The 24792-nt window shown below is 41.6% G+C and overlaps 1 protein-coding gene across 1 annotated transcript in view; it reads right to left on the bottom strand.

The window, feature by feature from the left end:
- The window catches only part of CAMK1D (calcium/calmodulin dependent protein kinase ID), a 251852-nt gene that overhangs the window by 21276 nt on the left and 205784 nt on the right, over positions 1-24792 (bottom strand). Inside the window, exons 6-8 of the mRNA XM_089524687.1 lie at positions 10100-10175; positions 5778-5890; positions 4375-4453 (exon numbers count right to left, since the gene is read on the bottom strand). Of these exons, the coding sequence (XP_089380813.1) occupies positions 4375-4453; positions 5778-5890; positions 10100-10175 (268 nt within the window). The remainder of the gene's footprint in view (positions 1-4374; positions 4454-5777; positions 5891-10099; positions 10176-24792) is intronic.

The raw sequence follows: 24792 nt of genomic DNA, 5'->3' as shown, positions 1-24792 counted from the left end.
CTATCCTTCTGATCCTATGGAGTATTTCCTTTTTTAAAAGAAAAGAAAAGAAATTGTGTCCAGCCCGTGAACTAACAATTCTTCTTCTCGGTCTCTCTCTCATTCATTAAACTCTGAATTCCATAGTTTACTGCAGGAGTCTGCCATGAATACACCTACTTAATCAAAGTAATTGGTCATTTACTACCACAGATGTAGCATGAAAGAAAAACAAATATTAAAAACACTTATCAGCCGCAGTAAATCATCTCATGTTTCTGCTTATACTGATTTTCCATGTCAAAGCAATGTAGGAGGTAGATCAGAAGGAGGCCAATCTGTAGAAAGAGGCAGTGCTCTGATGGATATAATTGCTGCAGATGGTGGCATAAATCACCTGCATAAATCTTTTGCATAAAATGGGCCGATTATGTCAAATGATACAGCTGGTTACAACAAGGCTTCCCCATTTGGCTACTTTTGTGGCCCATTGTGGACCTCATGCCTGCTCTAATGCTAGATGTAGGGAATGCAAAAAATACACCTGTAGAAGTCTATATCTGAAATACTGTAGAACTGTCAAGCAGCAACTTTGAGATTTCCTCATGATGCCTTCCTCCCTGCTCCCGGCTCCCATCCTGCTGCCAGTTTTATGGCTTGCCTGTTGTAGAATTTCTGTCAATGCACGGTCTTAATTTCACCACAATACTGGCACCATTAACTTTCAGTGGAGCAAAGGAATGGGCATTACAAGCAAAAGCCATTATAGAGAAAGCAGATATGTGTAACCAATGGTCTATGTTAACAGTCTAAATCCTGGGTAAGATTCTGAGAGGGGAAAAAATCAGGTCCCCAGGAACATTTTTAAAATGCTGGTTAGGAGTTGGCTGGGTTAAATGAAAGAAGAGCAAGAAATGTATTAAAGTTTACATTGTGGTACAAAGCCTTTCAGTGTCTTCAAATGTTACTTTGCTAAGTGAAGATGGTTAGAGTAGGTAGAAGTAGAGATAGAGGGATATGAACTGGGATGGAAATGAAGGTATGAGTAGTCAAGGAAGTAAGATAAGAAGGATTATAATGGGATAAGGTTAATAAAGAAGGTTAAAGGCAGAAAGATGTCGAAGGTTGGTTACAGAATCTAGATGTAGAATTATATTGTCATTATATTGTCTTATTCCATACTGTACAGTAATGTTTGAGTGATATATGTGATTGTATATGTTTGTTATGTGTTTTTAAATTTAATAAACTTTATTAAAAATTTTAAAAAAATGTTACTTTGCCACATTTTCTTTGTTTCTTCTTTTATTCCAGGAACTAACAGAAATGATCTTCCATACTAATATTCAGCAATATACAAGATATGTGTATATTAGATAACGCATTTGGAAGAAAAAAACTCCCTTGAAAAATATTTAAAAGGAGACAATTTTTTCTGTTAATAGGTATGTTCCCAGTCATTTGCTTTGTATTTGAAATATCATTTTTATGATTTATTTTTCCTGAGACCTATGACAAAATGATGTCACTCAAATATACACAATTCCTCCCCGCTCTCTTAGAAGTTTCTGATATATAGCTAAAGCTTTTTTCAACATTCTGGATGGAACTGAAGGGTATTTCAGTGTTATATTTTGGTATCTCCAAAGGTGCTTATTTATATATTTACAGAGGTATTTATGCAGCACTTTGGGAACTTTAAGGGACCCAAGGCAGTTCATGTTGGCACTTCCCTACTGAAAAGGGTGCTAGAGCAAGTCTGTGCCCAGAGAATGTTATAGCATTGGGAGGAAGGTCTGGCATAAAATTACTAAGAGGGAGATGGTGGAGATATGTTTATTTATGCATGGGTGGAGAAAGGGGATTAACAAGACATTAGTTTTTACCTTTTCACAACCCAGTGAAGGTGAATGATGGGGAATCTAGTCAGACAAAAGCAAGTATTTCACACAGAACACAGAATTCACTTTCATACTACAGTCAATCGTATGTTTTCGTGGGGAATCCATTCCAGACCCCCCTGCAAAACTGGAAACTCACCGATATTCAAGCCCCATAGGGTTGAATGGCGTCATGCACCCACAGGCCCACACTGCACACACACGCCCCATTATGTTCCCCCTCTGTTTGCTGCTTGCATGTAAGCAAGGGTGCGAATTCCAAGGCCGCGCAAACAGAGGGACGACTGTATATGATGGTGGCCACCAACCTAGGGCATTTCTGCACAGAGGAAAAGGAACATTTCTGCCCTGTTTAGACCAAGTAAAGGTTAAAGGTAGTCCCTTGACATGAATATCTAGTTGTAATTGACTGTAGGGGGCGGTGCTCATCTCCATTTCTAAGCCAAAGAGCCAGCATTGTCCAAGGACTGCTCTGATGGTCATGTGTCCTGCATGACGGCACCAAACACTGTTACCTTCCCACTTCCCCTATTTATCTACTTGCATTTGCATGCTTTCGAACTGCTAGGTTGTCAGAAACTGGGACTAGTGACAGGAGCTCACCCCGGGGTCAATCACAGTTACATTTTTGCATGGAGAGATTCGCATCTGTGAATCAATTCTGAATCAATTCACTGTTCCCACTAGGTTTTAAGGCAGTGAATCTCTCAGTGGCAGTTAAATCTGATTTGCCATTGCCACTCGCCACCGTTCAGGATCAAAAGTGAGGCACCTCCATTTCCTGAATAGTGGCTGCGCACTCCGAATCGATTTGGTATCGCATTCACTCTTCTGCAGATATGAATCATTCCAGCGTCCCCAAAAAGACGCAGTTATTTACCTGGTACCAAATGCACCAGATAAAGTTGTGTTTTCACACATACCCACACACCACACCGGGTGCATTCAGGTCATGGTGTGAACGACCATGAAATAACCAGTTTTCCACACTGGGTTATTTCACAGTGTGAATTACTACCCACCACCCACTCATCATGCAGCACTTGGGCCTTGAACTGCCAACCTTCCAATCTTCTGATTGTCAGAACTGGTGTCTTAACCAGTAATCCACCACATGGGGCCAAAATGGGAAGAATGTCCAATCTGTGCTCCAGGGCAATTCTCCAGAGGATAAAGAGTCCCCATTTGCCCTAAATCAAGCCAGAAACTCTGGAGAATCCGCTGGGCATACAGGCTGTGTCCCAGTGCAGGGCTGGAGGAGAAGAATCACTGGGTACATGGTAGAGATCAGGGGAAGATACTTTGGGCCAGGCAAGCAGCTGACCTGGGGGACTGTGTGGACAGTGCTGCTGGTATCAGCCTGTTCTGGGTGCTGGTTGTAAAGATAACTTGTCATCTCCATGGATCTAGAAGCCCTGATGGTAACTTGGGGCTTCCTGTCAATGCAGACATGGTGCTAGACTGTTTTAAAGAGGAATTAGACAAAATCATGGAGGATAAGGTTATAAAAATGACTATTAGTCATGACAGGTCTATGTTACACCATTGGCATGAGCAGCAGCATATGTTTAGTTACCAATTATTAGTGAACAACAGTAGAAAGGGGTTATTGCCTTCATGGCCTGCTTCTGGGCTTCTTACAAGCCTCAGGCTTGCCAGTTTGGGGCAATGGTACGTTGGACAAGATAAGGATCTTTTGCCTCATCCAGCACAGCCGTTCTGTGATTATTTTATTAACAGTTTAAATGGACAGTTTATTTCTTCTGTAATTAGTTACAGCGATGAGGAAAAAGATTACGACAGATATTATATTGCATGTGTTTTAAAAACATTTTATTATGCATCTTGAGGTATTTAGGGATATGAGAGAAAGGCATGATATAAATCCAATAAATAAATAAATAAATAAATCATGCAATAGGTGGCCTACTATGCACTCATTGGCCCCTGCACCACCTCCACTTGCTAGCTATAATACTGAAATAGTGCATATGTACATATATTCCAGTGTAGATAAGTCCAATATGCATCACCTACTCATACTGTACTACAAGTCTTAGTGTAGAATGTTATTTGGTTTATGCACTTTGCAATGCACAAATATATAAATGCCGTACGGTTGAAGCATTGTGAATCGGGAAGTATTTCCATTGTACTAACTGCACAGGGACCTCTATGGTCAGCATACACAGTTTGTCATATGGAGGAATAGTCATTTATCTATTGAGAACAAGAATTCTCTGCTTCTGCTCTCCATTAATACTTCCCCCTTGCCGCAAAATGCAAATAACAAACCTTGGTGTATAGTTTCATTGCAATCACAGCTTAATGTTGCTGAGGGCCTGAAATCAATGTCTGATCTAGAACATGACTGCTAACCCAAGATCTGCAAGGTAATTTCTACCCACCACTTCATTTACTTCCTTGAATTATCACCAATTAACTATGTCAACAAACAGTGCTGAATATGGCAATCAACTGAAGAGCCACTTACCATGGATGTCGGACTGCCTGCTCACACGTATATCTTTTATTGGGATCTTTCTCCATTAAATTCCGGATAAAATCTTTAGCTATTTTCAGGGAAGGGAGGAGTAAGGAGGAAAAAATAAATATATTGGATGTCTGAAGCAGCAAAAATATATAGTGGTATCAGCATATCAGATGTTGTTTGCTCTCAAACGCATGGCCAAAAACAGCATATCTAATTCTCTAAAACAACATGACACTATTCTACTGAAGTTGTTGTTGTGTGCCTTCAAGTGGTCTTCAACTTACGGTGACCCTAAGTTGAACCTATCATGGGTTTTTCTGAGGCTGAGAATATCGACTTAAAAAATGGAATCATCCCCTGGTGCAGTGGTTCCCAACCTGTGGGTCGGGATCCCTTTGGGGGGTCAAATGACCCTTTCATGGGGATCGCCTAATACCATTGGAAAACACCTATTTAATTACAGTTATGAAGTACTTGTAGCAACAAAAATAATTCCATGGGTTTGGGTCACCACAACATGAGGAACTGTATTAAACGGTCATGGCATTAGGAAGGTTGGGAACCACTGCCCTGGTGAAAGGCAAGAGTGTAATCTGTCCTGGAAGCACTGACCTCCCCCCATGCTCTCTCTTCCATCCAGCCTTTCGTGTGAGCCAAAACTGTTATGCCTGCCAGAATTTTGTAGGTTCTTTGGCATTGCTTTCCTTTGCTTCATCATTTAGATCCTTTGTTGCATGTCCCTAAGTTTTACCCTCAATTTATCCAAGAGTCACATCAAAATCCATAATTTTGCCCCCAGAACTGCCCTCAATTTATACATGAGGTCAACTTATAGTCGAGTATATACGGTATATTTGATTTTTAAAAAATATGCAGATGTGCATGGTTCCTCCTATTTTGGATCATTTACTCTTTTTCTGGTAGCCTGGAGAGCACTAAGGCACAATCCAAGACAATGAAGCTCTGACCGTAGACACTGGAAATGTTATTTAGCCTCCTTCCTCCTCCAGAGTTTGAGATTTAATAGAAAGACTAATTTCATAACTGTAGGGGTTACAAACCTGGCAGGTTTTTAAAAAAGCAAACTAGGAGTCTCAGTTAGCTGAGCACTGTACTCTGGGTGTCTGCATCACATTCTGAACAGATTGCCAGCACCTACAAATACACTCAACCTTTATCACAGTGGACTATGTCCAGTGTAGCATGTTCAAACATGAAAGTGGAAAGAAATGTGAAATGTAATAATTTTCACACTGCAAATGAGGATATGTAGTTAAGAGCAAAAAGGAAGTCTATCTTCTAACATAAGGTAGAAGGTTTAAAATATGCACAATTACACCAATGAGGGAGGGCTAAGTCCTGTATTAGTGAATATTTAATATATGATTATAATTAATCCTTACCAGATTCAGAGATATCATCCCAATATGGAGAATCAAATTCATATTCTGCCTTAAGGATTTGCTCAAAAAGCTTGGAGTCATTTTCATCATAGAAGGGAGGATACCCACAGAGACTAAAAGACAAAATAAAAAGCAGGACATTTTCAGCCTATGAAGAACACCAGGGAAGTACTTCAGGGCTCTTTTACGGTTACCTTGAACATCAAAAAGGCCTGCAAAACTTGTGGTCCACATTCCACACCAATCATTCACCAGTCATCTATTACTTGTGAGAAATGCAATATCCATATGATGTTTTCTGCTATTCATCCACCTATGGGAACCACCAGGACATGTCTGTGCCCTAATCCAGACTCCTGTGCATGCTTCCATAAGCACAAAGAGCCCTTGCAATGAAGCAAACAATAAGAAAAAAAATCAAGGACAGTCTAGTAACCTTGCTAGAACAAGTGGTTTTTCCACCTCTTTCTCCACCTACTCCATCCCCAGCTCATATTTCATAAGGGCCAAAGAACATTTAGAATAGATCCTCCTGAATGAGAAAACTGTGTTGCTGGGAAAGATTGAAGACAGAAGAAAGAGAAGAAGACAACACACCAGATGGATAAATTCAATTATGGAGGTCATGGGCATGGGTCTGCAAGACACGAGCAAAGCAGTAGAAGATAGGGAGTCTTTGGGCCCATACAGACAAGCCAAAATAAAGGTGCTTCAGGACACTTTGGAGGTATGCTGTTTAAATGATGCATGCATCCTAAGGGGCCAGAAGCGGCGCCAAAGCCACTCTCCAGTCCTAAGGAGTGCAGCTTTGGCGCAGCTTCTGGCCTCTTAGGACGCATGCATCATTTAAACAGCATACCTCTAAAGTGACCTGAAGCAGCTTTATTTTGGCCTGTCTGTACAGGTCCATGAAGATGTCTCATCGACAGGGTTGCCACGACTCAAAGTCGACTCAAGGGCAGCTAACAACAACAACAAATTGCGAAAGCTGATGTGAAAAGGGGGAAATGAAGGAAAACGCCTGTTCCTAATTTTCTGCAAATCTGCCCTTTCCCCTCTCCATGAAAATGCTGGTGCCAATGGAAAATTCTTCTATTACTCATAGTTAGTTTGGGAGGGAAATCACAGCTGGAAGGGATGGGATAAACCTCCTTTCCTTGTGCACTGTGTACACCCAGAATCACTTGCATTGCATGTGCAGATATTTTAAAAAATCACAACGCAATGGAAGCTTCCCACTTGTCAGAAAGTATAATTTGTAATTTGCTCCCTAGTATGTAATTGAATGTGATAAATCAGCTCTCTCTGAAATTCTAAAACCCACAATCTTTTTTATTTAACTGAATCTTTATAGCCTACTGTATACATCACTTTCACTGGCTCCCCTCATCTTTATAGGCCTTCACATAAATACTGAGATTTAACTTGCTTTCCTTGGCCTGCAACTGAGTTAAGATTGCACTGGGGCCATCGCATATATGGCTCTAACTGTTCTGAACAGTTAATTTTGATTTACTCCCTGTTTTTATCATTGTTACGGTTTTATTATGTTTTGTGGATTTACATTTATTGTGCATTGCCTTGGGATGAGTTAGATATGTCATACCTCTTTTAGATATATTAACTAAATTTCCCTCAGGAAATGCAGCCTGGATAATGTCCCAAGGTAATTTATCATATCAGATGTAGTTTTTATTATGTTCGATGGAGGCTTCATTAATGCCTGATGAAACTCAAGCCAGACATGAAGATAATGGCTGTATCTGTTGTTTATGCATGGATCACTAATAGTTAGAGATATCTGCTTATAGGCATTCTATTATTTAAGCATCACAGCTAATAGCTGTTAATAGATTGACCTTCTAAGTATTAGACACTTTGAAAAAATGATCACAACCTTTTTTGGGGATAGTAAAATCTATAGATGAACTATTCTGAACTATTCTGCCAGGCAAAATATAACAAGTAATCACCTCAAAATTGTGCTATACAGTGGACCCTTGTTATACGCTGGGGTTTGGTTCCAAGATCCTCCATGGATAACAAAATCCGTGTATGCTCAAGTCCCATTAAATATATTGACATAGCAAAATTCCCTTATAAAAAATGGAAAATCAAGGTTTGATATTTGAAATTTATACTTTTTAAAACATTTTCAAACTGTGGATGCTTGAATCCATGTATAAAAAAATCTGTGTATAGGAAGGGCCAACTGTATATGTATTTGTATGTGGATAGAATGAATGAAAATCAGTTTTCAGGAGGGGAAATCTCAGTCTATTCTGCATGTCAGGGTTTCCCATCAACTGGCTTTTTTTTCTTTCATTCTTTCTCTCAACTGAAACAAGAATTTAAGAAATGGTCAGAGTTCTTGCCATCTCAGAAACTGCATCCAGCTGTTTCATTAGCATTCCAATGCATCTACATATACTGTATATTCTCAGCACTAACTATAAGTAACCCAGACCATGTAACCAAAATAAAAGAACATGACTGCCTTCTTTCTGAGAAAAACATCTGCCTCTGTCAAAGGGAAACAGATTTTAAGATTTCCTGAGAAAAATACTGCAACAGACTATTTAATTCAAGGCCATACAAGCATACATCTCCTCTCCAAAATGGGAACAAGACGTTATAGCAATCAAGAAAAAGTTATATTTAACAGAATCTGAAACAGCGTTGTGAGCATTATAATGATGCTGTGATCCAGGACTACTGTAAAGGCTGGATAAGCAGCAATGGTCAGCAATGTGCCAATCTGAATCCAATGGTGGGGAAGCAGGAGTAATAATGGCTGGCCTGGAATGTTAAAAAAAAAAAGAAGAAGAAAAATCATGCCAAGTCCAGCTATTTTTTACTCAGTGTTCTTGGCCCCATTGATGTGTTCCTTTCATTGGCTGACTTTTCCATGCTTACCCAGCTTTCTTGAGGTCTGCACCAATTGTGCACAACAATTCCTATCTCTAGGCTGTATGCCAGTACATTTTCTGATTATTCCCTCATTTCCTCTGCTCTCTGTTTCTGCTCATGATTTCTGCTTCATTCTTTTATTCCCCCCAACCTCCCGGTCGCCTGCTGGTGACACTCCCTTTCCTTTCTTTCAGAGACACTACTTCCCAAAGGTCCTTACCCTAATTATTTTTCTAGCCCTTAGCTTCCCTACATACAAACAGCTCTTGATTCTGTTTCCTGTTCCTGTCAATAGTATACAGATCCTTCTGTTTAGGAATTGTTTTGGCAACACCAAGTTTTTATTCTTTTCATAGAAGCTGCATTGTTTATACAGTGTGTAGCCTAAGATGGAGTTCATGCTAGGCTAATTGAAGCACTGAATTCTGAAGATCTCTTCCTCTTTGTCACTTTAGACAGGGCAAAGTTTGGGCCCATTGTAACTTGTTTTTTCTGTTTCTCTACTCCTCCTCTGTTCCCTTTTCAGCTCTCTTTCTGTCAGCAGATGTTTGTCAAGAGGTCTTTGAGATCAGCCAGCAGAAGAAAGTTCTGCTCGTAGCAGAAGCACAAGTCCCCAGACTTGCTTAGGGATTCCCTGTTTGTGTCCAGTGACGCACTGCTGAGTTGTGTTGGGATACACATGACTGGGAGGTTTCATGGGCTTCTGGGAATGGTGCAAGTGGCTGACCAATTAAATGGGAAACTAGACAGCCCAAGGAACAGGCTCCCTAGTGTTTTCAAACAGAGAAGTTGTCCATCTGGTGCATATTCAGCCAAGTTCCTTTGTTTTTCCACTCTCCACTCTGGAGTGACATTGGGCAGAATTGGTCATTTGCAGCTGTCTTCCATTTTCGTCACAATATTAGGACACTTTGGCATGAAGGCTGCTCAAGACTGGGGGAAAGGGCTTTTATGTCCACCATCTTCAAACTGGGATTGAAGCATTCATGGACACACTCCGATCAAGGCATATGGATCTACCTCATTCCCAGGCAATTATTTTATGCCCCAATCCTTCTTTTTTGCCTTAAAAAAGTTCACAAGCAATAATCCAGCAATTGCAGTGGTGTGACCAAAGAGGAACATGAGCATGCAGCAATTTAAATAAAGCAATGCCCCAAATGTAATCCCTAACAGGTTTCAATTGTGTTGTTGGTTTTGCAAGGGTTGGCAAGCGGTGTGTGGTTGCCTAATCTAGGTCTGTATCTAAAATATGAATTTTTTAATGTTCTCTGGAAAAGTGTATTAAACTTTTAGGAATGCTAGAATATCTCTCTCAGCCATCCAGTTTGGCACATCATTCAAAGCCAGTGTGATAATATTTAAGATTATTCATGAAATCAGTAACATGAACTTTATTTGATAGTACTTACAGAATATATGCAATAACTCCAATGGACCAACAGTCCACTGCTTTGCTGTAGGGTTTCTGCGCAAGCACTTCCGGAGCTGTAATAAGGAATGAGAAGGGGAGTCAATTAATGACATAAAATCCAGAAAAAGTGACCAACCAGTTAACTTAAGAGTTGTCTTTTGAATATATATTGCATATACCTTGTTTAATTGCCACTAAAATAGAATCTTTAAATTATGAACCTCACAAAATTGGAGACCATTTACCGTTATGTACATGAGTACCCATGTCTACATGTGTTCAAAAAAGTAAGAACTCTCAATATACATGTCACCCAACAGGTTAATGTACAAAAAACAGGGATTTTTTTTTTTTTTTACAAAACATATACTTTTACCATCATCTCCCTTCGGAAGGAGAATAGAAGTGCTCCAAGGGTATGCAGGGAGGCACAGAGCAAGCCAGTACTTTCCCATTCTTTTTCATCCTTCTTTTCTCATGAGATAAGGCTCTCATGCAACAGTTCAGCTAGTTCACATTCATGTACATGTTAACTATTCTCTTTGTTCTACTAATGTGAACTGTGTTGTGTCAGATGAAGGGACCTTCCTGATATTACCGTCCCACTTATAATGTTGATCAAGTGTAAAAGTATCCTGTTCATAGAAGAGGCACTGCAACTTCATCTAAGTTCCTTCCTCCAGTGTTGCACCGCCATGTGAGTGAGAGTTAAGTGGCTGAAATATTGTATGAGGCCATCCAAGTAGATGTCCTTTTTCTCATCTTTAGTCAACTCATGCTAAGTCAGACCACTAGTCTATCTAGCTGAGTGCTCTTTGTAACAACTGCCAGTGGCTCTCCAGGGTTCTAGACACAACTCTTGTGTAGCCCTATCTGGAGAACCCAAGTGTTGAACCTGGGACTTTCTGCATGAAAAACCACTGAGCTTTAGTCCAGATGATTCCAGACATTTAGCCATGGCATCAGGAGAGCAGATAGAGAGAGAGAGACAGACAGAAATAAGGGGGAAATCTGCACATTTAGAAAATGTGCAATGTGAAACAGGAAGTTACAAAGACAGCTGGTGGCAATTACTGTTATAACAAAAGCACAACCATTATGAAACTTGCAAATGTGGAACATCTTGTTTCTTCAGAGAAGGGGAAAATCAAAGATAGTGATCAGCTGTGTTCCTCCCAGACTTTGGAAAATGTATTTTTGACAAAAAATAAAAAAATAAAAAATCAAGAATCTGGTTGGGGAATCTGGGTGCTTTAGTCAAAACGGTATCTTCTGCAAAGCCTGTCCCCCCCATCCAAAATGTTTAGGAAGAAACAGCTGACAGATGGGTGAGGGAGGCCTGTAATCTACCTGTTGATGGCTATGAGCCACCTCTGATTGCCACCTTCCTGGCATGCGCCCCCCACATTGACAATTTGAAATGTTAAGATTTTAAAGAGCTTTTATTTTTAAAGTGTGAATCATATTCATAATCGTCATCTGTCAGATCAAAGCAGTGCAAATAAAAACAAGAATGATGGAATGCCATTGATTTCCTGCCAAGGGGGGGGGGGGGGACCCAAAAACAAAACCCAAAACTTTTGGAAACTTGTAAAAGAAGTATTTCACAACAACTCTAATTCACGTTGATCGCCCCAAAAATCCTGACAGCTCCATAGCAGCCTGCTGCCAAATGGAAGACTTTGGGACGAGAGAAGAATCTAGTGCAGTGTGTCACCATGATACGTTTCCTCTCCTGCAAGGAGATTTGAGCAAGACAGCTGTCACTGCTTCTCTAGCAAACTGATTAATGAAGTGCCATGGTTGTCAGAGACAGGGCTAGCTGTTTGGCATTCTGGTTCAACGATGCTAAAGGAAAAGATCAGTGCTAAGTAAAAAGTTGTCTAAGAATGCTAGGGATGTTGTGGGTGAGGGAGGCCTGTAATCTACCCGTGCCTTTATTTTTCTATATGATTCCTATAAACTGGTATTCTATATTCCTGACAATCTAAAATGACCAATATTACTGCTGCTGCTGCTACTGGTCATAGCTTATTATATAATGTTATTTATGCACATGGTGCTTTACAAAGAATGAGCGTAGAGGCCCTTGCCTCACAGAACTTAAGCCTTGATAAGGTAGACATAATACAGACAAGAGGAAAGGAGGAGTGAAAGGGAGGCAACAGCAAACAGGAAAGGATTGTGTATATTTTAGTTAAGTCCACTATATGATTGTTTCCTGCTATATATTAGAACAACAAGTCTAGAATACCAGCTTCAAGGCTCACATTTATCTTAACTCTGTGTCAATCATGGATTCACAGTTAAAAGTGGAGATGTTTCACCAACCAGTGTGACACAGATCTGAATCACTGTTGCACATTATAGTATCATGTACCTATTCCATCTGCTCAGCAGGTAGCTTATAGGAGGAAATACTGTTTAGAAAACCAGTAAATGCTTTATTTGTCAGCTCCTGCTCATACAAAACCAGATCTCTCTCTGTAACTCTTTGTCCAAGATTCTCTCTCCAGACAACAGTGCCTCCTCCCTCTCATCTGCTCTGCCCATAAGCCATTCTTCATTCTTTTGGGCTTTCTAGCCTTCAGGACCCATCATATCACGTGCACCTCTTCTCTCCAAATAGAAGTAAGAAACACACCAATTCCATGTTACAGTACTTTTATCTGTAGTTGCCTTTACTATGACGGGCACTAAAGTACGGAGTCAGTCCGTACTAGGGTTAGGAAGGTGCGGTGCTTCCGCACCCCCCTAACCCTAGTACGGACTGACTCCGTACAAAATGGTGGTGCATGGGGGCCGCCATGAAGACGTCACAGCCGCACCGCCTCTATACGGGGCGGCACGGACGTGACGTCCTTGCTCCGCGCCAGGGCGCATAGTGCGCCCTGAGCACGGAGCAGGAAGGAGCTCCGAAATGGAGCTCCTTCCTGGTTTGGTCCGCTGGGTGCAGCCTTCAGACAGCTGCGCCCAGCGGACCAAAGGAGAAAGGGGCCAAACGGCCCCTTTCTCCTCCTTCCCGCCGCTGCGGGGTGTCCTTGGGGCTTGAAGCCCCAGGGACACCCCTTTTCAGGCTGCGGGGAAGGGGCCTTTTGCCGCTTCCCCGCAGCCTGAAAAGTGGCGGATCGGGGCCTCAGCGGCTGCCGGTGTAGCCGCTGAAGCCCCGATACTCCGGGGAAAGGGGCGGGTGCAGACCGCCCCAAATGGGCGGTCTGTAACCCGCCTAAGTTGAGCATCTAGTTTTTCCTTGCGTTTGGAACACATATGTATTAGAACAACGTAGAGAGTTTCCAATATGCAGCTTCTAATAAAAATGTCAGTGATATTGATGGCATCCCTGGGAATGCATTAGTAAATAAATGTATTAATAGTTGTAGTAAATAAAGTTGTACTCCAAAGCTACCAAAGCTCCAAAGCTTGCTGATGACATTTTACCCAATGGACTGTACACTGTAGGTTATTGTTTGTTAATATAATTTTATTTAAAATGAAGGAATGTACAAAAGCGGCTTTCTTGTATGAAAGTTTAGAGCGGGGGTTCCCAACCTGTGCACTAAGGAGCCCTTAGGGCTCTGTGTGCACTTCCCAAGTACTCTTTGGCCGCTCCAGGAAAATGAAAGAAATAAAATTGAATGAAATTAAAGAATACGAATATATATTTTATATATACTCCTAAACAACATTAACTTGTAAGACATGGGGCAGCCTTTTTAAGGGCTCTGCCACAGAAATTAGGGCTCCGAGAGTCAAGAACCAAACAACATGTGCCCACATCTTCTATTTGCAAACCCTTAGCACTGAATGTTGATGCCCCATGCATCAAGGACTCAAATCATTTTTAATGAAGGATGAAGTAACTATTGAATATCAAAGAAAAATGTTGGGTTACAACTTGAGTATTTATAAAATCTGCCTTTTCAACAATTAACAGTTTTAGCAGCTATGAAAAACACTTGCACTAAACTCTACCATAGGGTTGCCATACTCCAGTTTCTTAAAGCTAGGTAGCCCATTTTTATAGCATGCAAATTTGAAGAGCATGCAAGTTAACAAAGTGCACAAAATTGGCATATTGTGCACTTTGAACAACTGTTTTTCTACCAATATGTTACAGCCTTGGCACCATTTACACAGCATGAGGGAGCCAGTATAGTGGCACAGTTAGACTTGGAACTAGGAAAGCCAAATTCAGATCCTTGCTTAGACCTCAAAGAGAATATTTCCACACCACAGAATTAAAGTAGTTTGACACCACTTTAATGGGCATAACTTTATTCTAAAAAATCTTGGGATTTGTAGTTCTCTCTGACAAACCAGACTGAATACCACACAAAGCTATAAATCCCAGGATTCTGTAGGACAGTGGTAGTGCTTTCCTCCTCAGATGGCAAGAGTACTGTGGATACCAGTATCCACAAATACCTATGCCAAATAAATCTTTTCATCTTTAAGGGATCATGAGACTCATTTGTTGGTTTTGCTGCAACAGCCTAGTGTGGCTACTTCCCTGGGAAGTTCAAAAGGTGTTCATTTCTGTAAGAAAGGAAGATAAAATAGATCTTTCAAGGCACTAATCTGATGTGACAGACCTGATTTTTTCTCTTGATAACACTATCTCCTGCATTTAATTTTCACTTCACCTCAATACGAATCCCTCCTACATCCCTACATACCCAGCTATTGATATTTTGTCTTCTAGTCCCTGCTATGGGTCACAAGAAGAAATGGAGTGGACTGCACCAGGGAATCCAGTGGGGATTCCTAATAAATACAAATATATAAATATCCTTTGTGCATACACTTAGGTGTAAGGCCCATTTAACTTATACATTCACCAGGACAAACTGCTATATCATACATCTAAGATAACTAAATGTGAATTCCAACAGGACTTTATAATTTCTTTGTTCTTTGAAACCACTTTGCAGAAATCTATGATGCACAGCGAACATATATCTATCTCAACAAGATCCTGCCTGTCTCTATTGTAGCTCTTCCTCTTGCTTACCTCCAACTCCTCCTTTCCTCCTGGCAGCACACAACTGAACTCCCAAGAAGTTTGAGAAAGATAAAATGGAACTTGGATATTTTTGGAAATCCAATAAATATCACACTCTGATTTGACTGGAGTGTATTAAGTGGTACATGAGAGGGGAGCAGGGAAGGGAAAGTGAGAGAAGGGATCATTTAAGTTAACCACTTGTTTCAAATCAGTTGGAACAGGACTGGCAGACAATATAAAATGATCTACTGTATTGATTTAGTAGGTTGCCAACTTGTGATGAATACAAATTTGGCAGTATACTTAATTAGTTCTTAGAACTTTAATTCTTAGCACATAGCTATCCACCACATCGTTTCACAGCCAGCTGCAGTTAGTGGAGCTCTGACAGAGTTCTAACAGGAGACCTTGCCAGCCAGTTTGTGAGAGTGGGAGAATTATCCCCAAAATGGAGTTATTATGCACATCAATGTTTAATGGATGACAGAGTTCTTTAATAGATAACTGGTGGCTACATCTTACCAACAACAACAAACAATACATTTTTCTTCTAACATGTGATACAACAGAAATCAAAGTAAGTTACACAGATGAGACTAGTGAAAGAAAATGCCATCAAGGAAATAGAGTTAGGATAATTTCCTAATAAATGAATGGAAGTTCAGGGCAATTCCGCACAGAAGCCTTAACATTGCTGGGCAGCATAAAGTAATAAAAGGAATATGGACTTGTATAGCCAATGCTTATTTCAGCATATAAGGTTGAAAAGAATTAATAAACTGGGATCTCAGCTGGATTTTGGCAAGTCAGGAACATGGTGAATTGCTTCTCAGGATGAAAGGCCAAACACATTGGAATAAGAAAATTTAAAACTATGTATTAAAGGCTCAGTAATACCCTATTGAAATAATAATAATAAAAATAATAATAATAATAATTCCACTTCCACATACCTCAAGAGGTGTTGGACCAAATCCTAGAGCAAGATGGTTAAATGTCAAATTAACCAATAGAAAATACTGTCCTCATAAAATTTTAATTTATCTATAAAATGGGAAATTTGGATGTGATGAAATATATAGATTTTAACAAACATTGTCTTGGGCTGCTGCCACATTGCACAATTAATGCAGTTTGAATCCGCTTTAACTGTAATGGCTCCATCTTATCGAATCCTGGGATTTGTAGTTTGTTGTGGCACCAGAGTTCTCAGGAGAAAAAAAAAGGCTAAGTATCTCACAAAACTAAAAAACCCAGAATTCCATAGTATTGAACCATGGCAGTTAAAGCGGTGCCAACATGCATTAATTCAGCCATGTAGGTGCAGCCTTGGAAACTGATTCTGTTAGAGTTTCAGTATAACGAACTTTGAGAACCCTTTAATTTACAAAATCTACTGCCCTCAAAAAACATATGAAGATTGGGCAGAACTCTGAGAGAGATATTGGCCCAGTCCAGATGTGCCAAATGCATTGTGTTGGCGACTTACTAGGGTTAAGGAACCGTGTGGCAACCGCTTGGTCCCTAACCCTAGTATGGTGCGGTGCTGTCACAATGGCGGCGTCCCGGGTATATGGGCGCCGCTATTGTGATGTGACAGACACATGCTGTCCGTATGTCACGCCGCCATTGTAACATTACGAGTGCACCATTGGTGCACTCAGGCGTCACAAGCATGGCGCAAAAAGAAGCTGCTTTTCATGGGTTCTTTTTTCTCTGCAGGGAAGCCATGCCATTTGGCGGCTGTGGCTTCCCTGTAGGGGGAAAAAGGCGCGGGCAGGCCTCCCTTCTGGGGAGGTCTGTACCGGGCCATTGTGACTTAGTCTGTTCCATCAGCATTCCTAATGTCCCATTTTGCAAGAATGAAACAATAAGCAGCATCTGGAACATATCTCTCTGATGGACCAATTGCCAGGAATGGTCTATCAATTATTTTGAGAACAAAAAATGCATTTTAAGATGACACTATGACTTACACAGCCCATTTCTATTCATGTAGTTACAGGATTAACCATTTGTCTGAAGCCTTCTTTCATGAGTTGTTACCCAATTCCTCAAGAAAGGGATAATTTCAGAGCAAATAGTATAGTAGGGATGGACAGAAGGTAGTTTTAAATCTTTTGGTAGATCTATCTAAAGTGATAGATCAGTAGATTAGCAAGTATTCCTGACTCAAATTATTTAACAAAGGCTGCAACAAAATCCTGTCCCAGCTCATGCTACCTTCTGAATCAACCCTAAAATGAAGTGAAAGCCGCATGGGGAGAAGGGGCAGAGCATCTCATAGGGACGAATGGGATGTGTGCTCATGGCACGTGTGCGCCACCTTGCCACCGCGTGCATGAGCCCCATTCATTTAAATGGGGCTTGAGCACAGGCTGTATCTGCTTTAGGCGGGGGAGTCCAGAACGGATCCCCCACGTAAATTAAGGGCACACTGTATAAGACAAACATCTTTGTTCAAACTTCCTCGCTTCTGAATATTTATGTCTTTGGAAGTAAGATTAGTTAGATCTATGATAACAGCATTATATATTTAAGTTTATTGGCCATGGCTAGATGCAGACCGGCACTTTGTGGCATGGCGGCAGCGATATTAGGGTTAGGTACCGCACACCAACCGCATGGTCCTTAAACCTAGTACGGAGTGGCGGTGTACTAATGCCGGTGTCCCATGTACACATTGCGATGTAAGTGCTGCACAGCATTCACAACATCACTCCGGCACCTTAGAAAGAACCCCGAAACACTGGGTTCTTTTTACTCTGGAGGGAAGCCACGTGGTTTAGCGGCTGTGGCTTTCTTCAAGAGGGAAATAGGCCGCCGGCAGACCACCCTTTTGGGGTGGTCTGTCCCAGGCCTAAGATTGGAAGAATGGAAGGGTGAGAAGGAGGAGAATAGGAAATTGAATATGATAAGGACTATTTGTAATGGGAGAAATGTGAGTAATTTTTTTTAAAGAGATGGCTAGATTTTGAAGGGTTAAGATGATTTAGATTTTTATTGTCCCTAATTTTGGGGCAGTTCTTCTAAATATATCCTGATGTATAGTTATGTCCTGCCTAAATACCCTAAATACACCAGATCCTGTCTGATCTTGGGAACTAAGCAGGGTCAGACAAGGTTAGCACTTGGATGGGAGACTGCCAATGAATACCAAGTGCAGTTGGCTGTAATTTCAGAGGAAAGAATGGACAAAACCACCTCTGAGTGCTGCTTCCTTAAGAAAACGCTATGAAATTCATTGGGTGACTGTAAGTCAACAGGGGACTTAAAGACACATACACACATATACTTATGTCCACACACTTATGGTGCTATGGATGTAAACTTATGTGCTTTGTGTGAGGTTAAAATTATGTCTGGGAACATGAGGAAACTGCTAATAATAAGGGTGATACTGTGACTCAGAAGAGTTGCCTAATGAAGGAAACTGCAGAGAAAATCTATGAGTGTATCACTGGTTATAACAGTAACAGGAGAACTAGCGAAGGGCATCATAAGAATGACAAGTCATTTTAGTCTGTTTGTTAAATGTTACCCAGGCAACAAGGAAAAGAGAAAGGAGTAATGCAAAAGAGGAGAGGGGGAAACACACACACACAAGACATATTCCAGTAGAAAGTCATTTATGATACAAGACATGTCAACACCAAGTCCAATGGGGCTTTCAACAAGGTAGCATGTAAAGCATCAATGCCACAATCCTCAAAATCAATGTAAACACACTAAAAATTCAGCAGTATTTTAGATAATGTCTCCAATGCAAAGTTTCTTCTTTGCTGCCTTTTTGGTAGTGGCATCCAGTTGTGTTTCCAAGGGATGTTCTCCTAGCACTCCATGCACCCCATCTTTCAGCTGCATGTGAAGGCCTTTTAAATAACTCATGCTAACTTCTCTACTTTATATACTTTTTTAAAAAAAATGTGGAGGAGCTACAAGTTTTGTTTTCTTCTTGCTTTTTATATTGCTGCTGATTTTATGTCAGCATGTTCTCTTTTGTATCTACATTATTTTATGTCTGTATATGTAAGCTGTGAAGAAGGGTTCTGTGTTAATACAATCGCTAGCAAATATCACAAACAAATTAAGACAAAGAAATTGCAATGAACAGTTGTGTAAAAGGAAGACACAGCGCACATGCACACACCCCACACCATCCCACTTGCATAGTAGACTTTGTGGGGAGTCACAATGCTGGATCACCTACTTGTGTGTGTGAATGTTATGAGTAGTGGCAGCAAGTGTTTGGCATTGGGGAAAAGAGAAGACTTCAGTAGCACTGTATCGATGATCCACTGAAGTCTGGTAGCAACCCTAACTGTATAGAAATATGCAAGGTTGCACTTTGCTAGCTTCCAGTCTGGGATTGTCAGTCTGGTGCTGCTAAATGACTCTTTCTCAAGGCCCAGCATAAATTGATGGAGGAAAATAACAAGCCATTTATTATTTTAGGGTTTTGATCTAGGCGAGTTTGTAGAAAACCTATTTGGTACTAGCATGGGAAGCAAGGGAAAGCAAGAGAAAAATGCAATTCTACATGCTGTTTTTTCATGGTTTCTAATTATTTCCAGAAAGTCAAGGAAGGTCAAAGGAAGGCTTGCTCATGATCATAAAGAAAACAAAAATAATGACCATGGAGGATCTACATAAATTCAACCTAAACAATGAAGAAATCAATATAGTAAAAGATTTCCCATACCTTGGATCAAACATTGATCAGAATAGAGGCAGCAGTCAGGAAACTAGAAGATTAGGAATTGGAAGGGCAGCAAATAAAGAGCTAGAAAAAATCCTAAAGAGTAAATATATGCAACTGAGCATTAAAGTTAGAATCAGCCAAGCCATGGTATTCCGTAGCAATATGTATGGATGTGAGAGCTGGAGAGTGAAAAAAGCGAATAAAAAGATAATAAACTCATTTGAGATGTGGTGCTGGAGAAGAATACCATGGACAGCAAAAAACAAAACAAAAAACAAAAACAAAAACAAAAACAACAACAACAAACAAATGGGTCCTTGTACAGATCAAGCCTGAAATACCTTAGAAGTCAAGATGATGAAATTGAGGCTTTCATACCTCAGTCACATAATGAGAAGGCATGACTCATTAGAAAAGACAATAATGTTAGGAAAGGTGGAAGGTAGTAGAAAGAGAGAAAGACTGCATATCAGATTGCTAGACTCTGGCGCATTCCAGACGCGCAAAAAGTACGCACTAGGTATGTACTAGCGTTAGGAAAGGGCATCCTTTCTGGACGCCCTAACCCTAGCACGTACCTAGTATGTACAAAATGGCAGTGCCCATTCGACATGGGCACCGCCATTGGGACGTCACAACCGCGCCGCCTCCAAACGAAGTGGCGCAGAAATGACGTCCTGGCGGCACGCGAGGGCGCCTGGGATACCCTTTCCACGGCGCTCCTTCCAGGGCTTCCACGGCTCCTTCCACGGCTGCACCAGTGACACAAATGAGAAAGGGCCCCTTTCTCTTCGTCCCCACCGCTGTCAGGTGTCCTTGGGGCATGAAGCCCCAAGGACACCCCTTTCTAGGCCACAGGGAAGCGGCCTTTTGCTGCTTCCCCGCGGCCTGGAAAGCGGCGGATCGGGGTTTCAGAGGCTGCTACTGTGGCAGCTGAGGCCCCAATCTGGTGGGGAAAGGGGCGGGAACAGGCCGCCCCAAAAGGGCGGTCTGTAAACCGCCTCAATTAGGGAGGACATAGGCCTGAATATACAGGACCTAAGCAAAGCAGTGAAGGATAGGAGATCTTGGAGATATCTCATCCGCACAGATGCGATGAGTCGAGGTCAACTCAAGGAAGGCTAACAACAACAGCAGTGAGTTATTTCTAGTATCATTGTAAATCTGGGTGTTCCTGCTTCCAAAGATGGGACATAACAAGTGAGAAAGCTCTCCATCCCTACCCAATCCTGTAATTGCCAAGCTCCTTAATCTGGATGGCACATCACATGCAGGTGCACCTCTGGAAATAATCTTCATTCATGTAGAGCCTTATATATATAAAAAAAATCCATTGCTTCTGAGTCATATAGCTTCAAAGGCAAGCACCAGTACTTTGAACTATACTCAGAAAAATACAGGAAGCCAACGGGCTTATTTTAATACCAATGAGGTTCTGCTCTTATTGACTGATCTCAAACAATAGTCTGGGCACCACAGACTGAACTATCTGAAGTTACCAAAAGTCTTTAAAGGCAAACCATGCAGAGCACATCGCGTCAGTCAACTCTAAATGTTACCAGAGTGGGCAATCGTGGCATCCCTATTTGTTCAGGAGAGGTTGTAGCTGATGCAGTAACTTCAGTTGATAAAAGATATCCCTTGCAACAAAGACTATGTGAGTTTTGAGTGACAAATCTAAGAGTACCTCAAAGAGTATAGTCTTTTTCAGAATAGGATGAACACAATCAGCCTGAAAAATTTACCCACAAAACCAGAACCTACTCTGTCTTATGGCCTTGCCAAATTTTAACCATCTGAAATCAACGAACTTTGAGATACCAGTCAAAAAGAAACATCCAAGAATTTTCATAAAAAGCAAAAAAGCCTAGTATTTTTTATGGCGCTTTCACACACCCTTTCACCTTGAACAAGGGGTGACTTCAAATCATCAGTTGAAATGATAGTTCTAACATAACCCTCTCAGAAATTCTTTATTTCCAAAGAATGCAGCTACTTCTTTATATCAACTGCAGCTTTGGAAAGTATAATGAGATTATTTTCTGAAAAACAGAAGTCAAAAATTCTCATCTTCAATCACTTTTCAATCAAGGAAGAGAAGGGATGAAAGATGCTTCTTAGAAACATATTGTTTTCAATCAATGATCTCCTAGCACAATTTAATCAAGGGAGATAAGCGAGAATATGAAGAATTTTAAAATGAACTTTCTTAGCTCTCAAAAAACTCATAATCTAAACATTTGAAACAAGTCTCTAATTGAGTTTTATAAAACTAAATCAACAGGCTGTGCAGGCCGGCATCTCTGGCCAGCCTGGGAGGAGGAGTTGGGGTGTGGTCAAGAGGCCTCCAGGCTGCACCCGGCTCTTCTACGGTGGCGGCAGCGGTGAGGAGGATGAGGCCAAGCTTCGTCCTCCTCGCTGCTGCCGCCGCCACCACCATGAAAGGGCCGGGTGCAGCCTGGAGGCCTCTTGGCCTCCAGGAGCAGCACCCAGATTTTCCCGCGTCGGCAGCGAGAACACGGAGGCGGCGGCGGTGCGGCGACCCAGCAAGTAAGCAGGGAGGGAGGGAGGGAGGGAAGGGAAGTTAGGAAGGAGGGGGGAAAGAGGAGGGGGACTTTTGTTCCCAATGGCGGCGCGCGTGCACATATGCCGCCATTGGGAACAACTTCCGGGTTTGCCATGTGCGTATGCTCAAATCCGCGCATGGCAATTCCAAGTATACGGAGGGCCGACTGTATGTGTGTGCCTTCAGGTCGTTCCTGGTGACCCTAAGCTGAAACTATTGTGGGGCAAGCTTCGTCAGAGGGGGATTTCCTTTGCCATTCCCTGAGGCTGAGAGAGTGTGACTTGTGTGTGTGGTGCCTTCAAGTCATTTCTGACTTGTGGTAACCATAAGGTGAAACTACTACTACTACTACTAGTACTACTACTACTACTACTAATAATAATAATATAATTTATTTGTATTCCGGATTACAGCAATAATAATAAAACATCATAAAATAAAAATTACAGTTAAAAGAAACAACCACCATATCCCAACCTTCCCCCAATCTTAAAAACATTAATCAAAAGCCATAAAAAAATTAGACAACAGGATAAATTAAAAATACCAATTACAGTTCACTAAAAGATTATGGGTAGATTTAGAGCCAGAGAGGTGTCTTCTCCTAGGAGAGGGTACGGGGTTAATACAGTGAGCCCTTGATTTACGTGGGGATCCATTCCAGACAATAATGGGGCTCTTGCATGCGGCGTATGCACCATGGGCACATGCACCATTTTCTTTCTGTCGCACAGCTTTCAGTATAAGCTGAAAGCCACGAACAGTAAAAAGCGCCTACGTATGACGCAGGTGCACTTGTAATGTCAGTCAGTGAGAGGGGAGGCTAGTCTGGAAAGGCCTGCCGGAAGAGATCCATCTTAATGGTGTTTTTAAAGGTTTCTAGGGTGTAATATGATGGACCCTGTCCGGCAGGTCGTTCCAGAGCCTAGAAACGACAGATGAAAAGATCCTCTCGGTCACTTCAGACAATCTGGGTTTCTTGGGTTGCAGCAGGTTTTCCCCAGAGGACCTAAGTGTGCGGGGTGGATTATGTGGAAGAAGGCGCTCCCACAAATAGTCTGGACCCAGGCCATATAGTACTTTAAAAGTCATAACCAAAACCTCATACCTTGCCCGGAAACTAATAGGCAGCCAATGTAGAGATTTTAGAACGGGTGTAATGTGGTTGACTCTAGATGTGCCCACAACCAACCTGGCTGCCATATTTTGTACCAGTTAAAGTTTCCGAACTTGGCATAAGGGTAGCCCCATGTAGAGCATGTTGCAGAAGTCAAGCCGAGAGGTTACCAGTGCATGTACTACTGTTTCTAGGTTACCCAGCTCCAGGAAGGATCACAGCTGGCGTATCAGCTGAAGCTGATAACAGGCACATCTATCTGAACTGTCAACTGGAGAGATGAGTCAAGGCATACACCCAAGCTGCGAACACAGTCTTTCAGCGGAAGTGTGACCCCATCCAGCACCAGTGGACATATCTCCATTCCCGGGTTAGGGGTCCCTATAGCAAGTACCTCCGTCTTATCTGGATTCAGCTTGAGATGGTTTCCCCTCATCCAGTCCATTACCGCCTTAAGATAGTCATTCAGAGGAGAGATGCCATCCTTAGTCACTGCAGCAGTTGGAGACTATCATGGAATTTCTTGATAAGTTTTGCTGGGGGGGGGGGTTGCTGTTGCTAGCCTGAGGTTGAGAGGGGTTTCCCCCCAGATGTTCCATCCCCTGGAAGTCTTGCCCCAGAAGGAGGAAGTTCCACCCCCAGAAGTAACCCCCCCCCCATTGCACCAGGTGACATCTGATGTGGGAATGCCACTGAGTTTGGGCACTCAGTCTCTAAAAGGTTTGCCATCACTGTCATAGAGTCATGGTGGGGGACTTAGAGAGTCTTAGAGAAATGTCAGCGCAAATAGAGGTCTGGGAGATTCTGAAAGAGGTGTTCTCTCACGTTAAAAAAAGGTTTTTTTCATTTGCATTTCCCCCCATTTTCACAGGGATTCTGCACTCCTGACTCCAGCGAATGCAGAGGGGTCACTGTAATAACTGAATAAATGAAGACATTCTCACTGTTATATATTTTCACATCACATTTTAATCATATTTTGTCCGTCCACTGCAAAGTTTAAAATGTCAAGGATGGTATCTATACATTGACCAGGTCAATCATAAATAAAGGAAAGACTTATGGCCCTACCTATTCCTTCCAATCTCCCCAAACAAATTCTTCTGATACTACAGTGACTGGAAGGAACAGACATCTTGAAAGGGTGGGATTGAGAGTATGTAAACAAAATGTCAGGATGAAGTGTATGGGCTAACAGGGGAACAGCTCCGGAGGCAAGCGTATCTCATATGAGGATAAAACATATTTTGAGGAGGCTCAGTTAGTGAAGGAGAGAAAGGTAAAGCTGTGGGACTGAATAT

The sequence above is a fragment of the Sceloporus occidentalis genome, unplaced genomic scaffold (assembly GCF_023333645.1).
Source record: "Sceloporus occidentalis isolate IW3139 unplaced genomic scaffold, rSceOcc1.0.p SCAF_5, whole genome shotgun sequence".
Taxonomy (NCBI): Eukaryota; Metazoa; Chordata; class Lepidosauria; order Squamata; family Phrynosomatidae; genus Sceloporus; species Sceloporus occidentalis.
This window is presented reverse-complemented; position numbering and strand designations above follow the sequence as displayed.